General features: G+C 41.1%; 1 protein-coding gene across 1 annotated transcript in view; it reads left to right on the top strand.

The window, feature by feature from the left end:
- The first annotated feature begins 84 nt into the window (after positions 1 to 84).
- The window catches only part of Mdh1b (malate dehydrogenase 1B, NAD (soluble)), a 31492-nt gene continuing 23550 nt past the window's right edge, over positions 85 to 8026 (top strand). Inside the window, exons 1-2 of the mRNA NM_029696.4 lie at positions 85 to 132; positions 4683 to 4795. Of these exons, the coding sequence (NP_083972.3) occupies positions 111 to 132; positions 4683 to 4795 (135 nt within the window). The 5' untranslated portion in view covers positions 85 to 110. The remainder of the gene's footprint in view (positions 133 to 4682; positions 4796 to 8026) is intronic.

The following is an 8026-nucleotide window of genomic DNA, read 5'->3' as shown; positions in this document are numbered from 1 at the left end:
CCCTGGCGGTGCAGCCTCTTTTGAACGCGCCTGCGCCAGTTTTAGTACCCGCCGCGGTTGCCAGGAAACCGTGACGCCACGGTCCCAGTTTCTAGGTCTTGCTAGAAATCATGGCCAAATTTGTGATCGCGGGTGAGTGCTTCTCTAGTAAGCCCACAGATCTCTTCCCATGGGTGGTCAGCCTTGTTAACTGGCTTCTGTTCTTCAGCCCCATCCTTTAGAAGGATCATCTCAGGCTTTCTAGGCATTCATTTAAAGACGCTTGATACACAGTGGCAATGTGTCAAAGTCAGATGAGCAATGGGGACACGTTGGGGAAAATTCCCACCTCTGCCCTTGGCCAGTTTTAATTCCCACAAAACGTATAAGGGGTACAAAACGTATAAGGAATTCCTCTGATCTGCTGTGACTAATGTAATGATGGACAACTGCACAGGCCTCGGCGGGGTTGGCGGGAAAAGGAGCATAAGGAATGGATGGAGAGAAGGAAATAACTAAGCTATTAAAGAAACCAACCTCCAGATAAAGGCAAAGAGCTAGAAGATCTGTAGTCTAATGGAGGACCTGGATGTGGGAATGTCGCAGGGCCTGGGTTAGAATTACAAAATATAAACTAGATATTTAGTTTAAACAACAACAACAACAAAAGTTTGTACTAAATCTTGAACAAAATTTAACGAATTTAGGTAAAAATAATGTCAAAGTGTCAATTCGTCTACATTTTTAATGTAGACCATCTTGACAGCTGGAAGCAACACCACTACTTACTGGAACAGGCTGTTGACTGTATCTGCTTCCTCTTCTTTCACCAAGTATCTTTTTTTTCCTTTTTATTATTATTTTTTATTAGGTATTTATTTCATTTACATTTCTAATGCTATCCCAAAAGTCCCCCACCCACCCACTCCCACTTCTTTCACCAAGTATCTTAAAAGAGCTCCCTACTGTTCTATCCTTCCTTCCACTCAGTCTGGCTTCTCCTTTGGCCTTCCTATACAAACTATTTTGGCCACAATCACTTCTTTATTACACAATTGGAATTTACCATCCCTTTGGAAGTACATCTTTTGCTTCACTATACATTCAGATAAATATTTTTTTTTTTAGCACTAGAAAACGGGATGGTGGGAATACATACAGTAAAAACTTTCAGGACACTTTGTATATAACAGTAACAGGTCAGTGTTCTGGAGGAAACAGTGGTTGTGATGGTTTGTATATTCTTGAGCCAGGGAGTGGCACCATCTGGAGGTGTGACCTGATTGGAGTAGGTGTGCCACTGTGGGTATGGGCTTAAGATCCTCACCCTAGTTGCCTAGGAGTCAGTCTTCCACTAGCAGCCTTTGGATGAAGATGTAGAACTCTCAGCTATGCCTGTACCATGTCTGCTTGGATACTGCCATGTTCCCACCTTGATGATAATGGACTGAACCTTTGAACCTGTAAGCCAGCCCCAATTAAGTGTTGTTTTTATAAGACTTGCCTTGCTCATAGTGTATGTTCACAGCAGTAAAACCCTAAGACAGTGGTATAGGGTCTACCTAGCCAAGGGCTTCCCAGAGGGAAAAGTGATTAAATAGATGCCTGAACAACTACAGTTACCAAGCAGAGAAGACTCGGGAAGAAGCAGAAAAATTTACTGTGGATAATAGGGAGTAGAGCTGGAGTGTGAGTATAAAGATCATATATGGTTGTGAATGGAAACGCAGAGCACTCAGGTAGTATCTTTGAACCCCTAGCTCTTCTGAAAGAGCCTGAGCTGCCCTTGATGGTGCAGTTGCTGGGGAAGCATGAAGCCACGGTCCCAGTATCTAGGTCTTGCTAAAGATCTTGGCCACATTTGACGATAATTGAGAGTGGTTGGTAAGCATACATTTGAAATGAGTTTAACTGGGCTGGAAGAAAGGATGTAAGGGAAGAAAGGATGTAAGCATCCTAGGCTGAGGACAAATGAGATGATTCGGATTCTTCTGAGCCACATTCAGTATGTGAGACTTTAGCAAAACTACCTAGAAGGTTATTTATAAAGGGATAAGGCCATTAAATCTGTATCTTCCCTGAGAGTTATGGATACAACAAGAGGCTGGTTAGAAGGCTGGAGCTATATCATGCAAAAAGAGCTGCTTTGTGGGGAGAAAAGCAAATAGACTGAGGAATGATCTGAAAGATGAAATATGTTGGAGAAGATGTGTAATTCACTGAATGACTATGAGAAATAAAGGAGAAGTTACACACCTAAGCTTATGGGTAACTGGGTAGACTTGGACTCATTTAAAGAACTTTTATCAGAAGAATATGTTTAATAATCTACATCTCACAGTATTCTCTCTCTCTCTCTCTCTCTCTCTCTCTCTCTCTCTCTAACAAAGTCTCACTATGTCCCCTAGCTGATTTGAACCTGGCTATGTAGACCAGGCTGGGCCCAAATTCATAGGATCTGTCTCTTCCTCCTGAGTGCTAGAATTAAAGCTATGCACCACTACACCTGTCTAATCTCAATATTCTTAAGTGAGGAGATAAATCTAACTACTATAGGAGATGCAAGAATCTCCTACATTTTTTGGTAGAAGACATAAAATAAAAATGATCCGCATGAGATAGTTATTGGCAACCACAGTGATTAAGCTGATTAAAGTTTTCAGTCTTTTTATTAATGGCTAGACCAAGAGTGGGATTTTGCCTCTGAACGTCTCTTGGTGCCCAAGAGCAGGGGTTCGGTGTTTTTAAAGGCAAAAGCCATAGTGTGATTTACATCAAAATTAGATGAGAATCAGCATACCCTTGAAACATTCATTGCTGGCAGAGCCATTGTTAATTATTTCAGACATAACATGACAATTATTTTTAACTTATATTTTCTTTAGTCATTTTAGTTTAGTTATTTTGGTTAAAACATCTGGACTGTGGTCAAGGCCATGGAAATCTCAAATGGGTTGCCAAGAGAGACACAATCATTGTGGGAAAGGGGCAAATCATTTAAGCAAACCCAAAGTGGAGACGAACAAGATGGCAGTACCTTAGTCATTTCAGAATAGAATCCAGCTTATCCTGCTGAGTGTCCGTGATACATTCAGAAAGAGATGATAGAACACAGGAAAGTATAGGCATCTAGATAAGACGTACCTGAGCTAGGAACACAGACTGCCCCTTGAAACCAAGGAGCTTGGCCAGGAATACACACAGATAAGGTATGAAATTATGTGCCTTGCAGAGCAATACAATCTAATGAATAGATGAGGGAACAAAAACGTATAAAGTACAGAAAATGCTAGCCAGAGATGTACAATGGAAGCCTTCAGAGTATCCCACCATAGAGATGCATCCAGAATTTACTGTACTGGAAATGGGAAACCATGATAAATGCTACCAGGGATAAAGAAAAAAGGATTAAAAAAAAAAGTACTCATTGTATTAAGCCCCTGGTGGTCCCTAGTCACCTTCTGGAAAATGATGTGGAGTGCTAGGTTATAGTGGGATAATAAGTGAATAAACATTAATACCATGGATGACAAGGATATAAGATGTATAAAAGAAGATTTAACAGAAAGGCGCGTCTAGAAAGCAATAGCTGAGGAGAAGAAGCATAGACTTTTTGTTTCTTAAGAAGGAGAAGCTGGAGTTTAAGTGAAGTGCATTTAATTATGCTTGAAAGCAGACAATAGAAACAGAAATAAGAGTCTAATGGGGCAGGGAGAATTTGTTCAGCAAGGTTTCCAAGAAGACGGGCGGTGTGGGCTTCAGAGCATAACTGGAATCCCCTTCCTTTGGAAATTTCTCTGTTCTTTGTATCTACTTCACCATGATCTTCTCAGTGGTGTCCGGGCTGAAGGAACCTGGATGCAGAAAAGGCAGGTAATTGAGATCATCTCGGGTGCAGAGTGTTTACAAACTATTTCCCAATAAAATGGACAGGGTCATGAAACATGAGCCATAAAGTGAGTTTGGAGTGATTAACAGCGGATTTGAACTAGATAGAGAGGCTTCTCCACAGAGAGGTTTTAAGAAGGATTGGTGCTGAGGACTCTGTGAGGCTGAGGAAGAGTGTTTCCACAGCAGGCACTACACTTAACTTATCCTCCTGAACTGACCCCATCCCACTTCCGGGGGAGGGGGATAACTTCCTGTTTGCTCCTCACTGCAAACAAAAGAAAAAAGAAAAAGGGGGTGGGAGGAAGAAGTGCATCTGACATTCCCTTTAACATTAATTTATTTGTTTTACGTGGAGGAGTTCAGAGGTTAGAGGATACTCTAACAGGCGTGTGTGTCCTAGAGATGAAACTCAGGTTTTCAGTCTTGATGGCAAGTGCCTGTGCCTGTGTCAAGCTATCTCAGTGGACCCTTGAGTGGATGCTAATAAATAGCTCACTGTTAGTATCGCATGCTTAGATAGTATGCTATAACCTCTTATGTGCTCCAACAGAGTACTAGAGAAAGTAAATATTGAAAACATCCTCCTTTTCCACAAAATGTTATTGTTTAAGATTCTGATCTATGAAATGTATCTTATTTTTATTACTATAACAAAAATTAGATGTTCGCATTAAATAAGTTTATTCTGCAATTTTCTTATAAAATTATAGCCACAGTGCATCCTTGAAGTGTATGGTTATAATGATAACACCCTCATACTCATGGAAATGTGTGTGTTGAAAAGAAAGCACAGCTAATTTGAACTCTTCTAGGTAAAGCAAACTGCCCATATTATGCTAAGGCAGAACTTCTGGCAGACTATTTACAAAAGAATCTTCCTGACTTTCGGATTTTTAAGATCACGCAACATCCTGACAAGTGGGAGGTAAGAACTGTTAGAGCTGTTAAATGCATTTACCCAAGATAAAGTTCTACTTTGGTGAAATACTTAGGAGTATATCATGTCAGCTTCTGAAGATGACTGGTCACATATTAATGATACAGGAAAAAATGAGTCCTTCCTTGTTCATCTTAAGACATGGGTTTGTTGGTGGTGGTGGTTTGTTTTTTTTGGGTTTTTTGTTTTGTTTTGTTTTGCTAATACTTAAGAGCACAAAGGAGTGTGCAGTAAGTGGAAGAAATGTGCTGATTCCACACCCAAGCCTACTGAGAAAGCAAGTAGTTTGTATGTCACTCCTTCTGAAGGTGAGCCCTTACTGGAAAGTACTCTCTGAACACCCTGAGAAGGAATGAAGGTGAAGGTAGCAGTAGTAGGTTGGGGGCTGGGGGAGTTGAGCTACAATCCAGTTGCAGCAGAAGAGTCTGGAGATAATACAGGGAAAGCATGTTGGGGGATCCTTTCAAAGGTGTTCCATGCTGAAGAAAAGAAGCTAAGTCTTTGTATTCCTGCATCAACCAGTCCCCTGATGTGGCCTACTCCAAAGAAGGGAGCTTAATCTTAGTCAAGAGGAATCCCTTTAGCTGAGGTCAGTCCTAGAGAGAGAGAGACTCAGCAGTTAATCCATTGGCTTCTACTATCCCTGGTGACTGAGGGCACAAGTGCCTTGTAAGAGGGAAGGGACCTGGACTATTCATGAGTATCGGCTACAGTCCACCTACTGTGCCTCTGGATCCGTGTGCTCCATTAAGTAAATTCACACCATCTGGTAAGAGCTCTTCTGGGATTCATATCAAGATCTTTCCCTGGGAAAACTCTATTAGAGGAAGGTTTGTTAATGAACCGTATTTCCCACGGCACGAAGTTTCAGAGCTAAGCTGGCACTCATCTCTCCTCACTACCATCCATTACAGGTCTCCTTCTACTGCTCTAGGCCACTTGTTAATTGTGATGACCCAGTTCTGTGTACTTAAGGGATGTGAGCCTCAGTCCCTTTTCAACACATGGCTACTACACTTTCCCTTATAAGTTCAAAATTGAGCCAGAGTCTCACGGACTGTGCCCAAATGATTGCCTAGATGTTAAATGTTTTTACTCTGGGTAGTAGCTGTTGTACAGTCTCCTGATGAGCATACCCAGTTACCCTTTCCCCAGAAATAGCTTCTTTGGTTGCCTGCTACTCGCTCATCTCACCATGATCAATGTCAGCTGTAGCTGAAAGGTGAGACTCCTCTTACACCTTCTAGAATTGTTCCTCTCTGGAAATTTAAAGCCTTTTAGCTCACATAGGCTAGAACAGAGAATTTGGAAAACCATAAAATGCTCTGAGAGGGCTCCTGGGAATGATGGTGAACAGGGTCTTCTGCCCCTTAATTCCTGAATGCTAAGTAATGTATCTAATAGAGGAAAACACTACATGGAAATATAACATGCTTTACAATTTGAAAGAGGCAGACCATTCCTTCCATATGTCAGTCTTCCACCGGGTATCTGCAGCTTTGCTGGCCTGCCCTGCTGCTCTATAAAGCTCAGTCTTATATATAAGGGCAATATATACTCTACTGACATGCTCAGTACTGTGCCTCTTTTCCTGTATAGCAATCTCCTTGGTTCAAAGATGTGTGCAAGACCTAAATTGTCAATTTAAACATTTTGTAAGTGTGTAGGCAAGGCTTCTGGTGAAGGCAGTACAAGCAGAAAGGGCCATTCCCTACCCAGCACATGTTGAATTCAATCTAGACAAATCACTTTCCTTTACGTTGTGGAGAGAATGCAGTGTGTCATCAATTTTCGAGACAGGCATGTTGATGTTCTCAAAGGATGGTGCCATTATAAAGTGCTAGCACTGGTCTTCATTGCCTGATATACTGACCATTCAGCAGCAGTAAGAACTATCTCGGCTTTTAGGACTAGAGGCCCATCCTCTTGAATTGCTGCCTGTCTATTGTGAGGCTATTTGCCTATGGCTTCCTGGGTTATCCTATCTGTGGGGTTGGTTAGTATTACTCTAAAACAGATGTTCTCTGATGGGCAGTTACCCCATCCTTTGCACTTGAGTGTCTTAACATTCCATTTGGTTCCACACACAGTTTTTTTTTTCTCCCTTTAGTGTGTTTCTTATAACTTTGGTGAATAAAGTATAGCTCAGGCTCCTTGAGAAAATGTGGTTGAGTAGCAATTTATCCAGATTCCCATAGTTCTATGCCCACTACCTTTTTAAATTAATATGTGTGTGTGTGTGTGTGTGTGTGTGTGTATTTATTAATGTAGTTAATTGAATTGTGGGTTAGTTGCTTGTCTTGAGGTGGGGTCTGCAAGCGAATACCTTGCATAAATCGATTCTTTGCTTCAACAACGAGGGTCCAGAAATGGAACTCAGTTTGTGAGGCTTGGTAGCAAGCCCTTTAACCCACTAAGTCATCTCACCAGCCCTCCACTGCCCTTTTGACCCCTTCTTCCACTATCTTCCTTGTCATATTTGTCATTTTTACATTATCTAAGTCATCACTTTCTCTAAACTTCTGACTGTCCATCTAGTAATACAGTACCATCGTATTCTAGGATCCCCACCAGAGTATGCCCTCCCAAATTGCAGAAGAGCAATTCACACTGATGAAGTCCACCTGTCCATCTTTATGTTCTACTCCTGGTTCAGGACTCAGAGAATTCAGTCCTACACACATTCTCCAAGCTGCTGATAGACCATTAGCCTATTCTCCTTGTTATAGTCTTTTAGAGTAGATCACATTCTTCCTCCAGCCAAGATATTCATTGATTAAAGGGACCATGTTAGAAATCTCAGTTTTCTTGCTTTGGGATGGAATTAAAAACATGGACTTCTTCAACACCAGCAAGAAATAGAGTTTACTTGTGAGATGGCTTTAGTATACCTGCCTCCATTGGTATGACTTTAGGATTCCTCAACTGTACCTAACTAATAACAAAGCTGTCCCTCACCAATACTCAACTGTTATCACTGGAAATCTTGGTCTACCCAAACCAGATAATGGTAACATAAAGTTTTTTCTGGTAAGTATGATGAGAATATCAGGTGGATAACTTTTAGCTCATCAATTAAGTCTAAGCCATAGAAACCATAACCATAGAATTGAAAAGCAGTATCAAAATTTATGTGGCCATAAAACTAAAGCAACTCATATATAATAAAAATTGGTGTTTTTCTTTAAAATCAGCCAACTTAGAAGACATGGCCTCTCC

This window comes from Mus musculus, chromosome 1 (assembly GCF_000001635.26).
Source record: "Mus musculus strain C57BL/6J chromosome 1, GRCm38.p6 C57BL/6J".
NCBI classification, from domain to species: Eukaryota; Metazoa; Chordata; class Mammalia; order Rodentia; family Muridae; genus Mus; species Mus musculus.
Note: the sequence above shows the minus strand (reverse complement) of the source record. Positions and strands in the feature narration are given on the sequence as shown.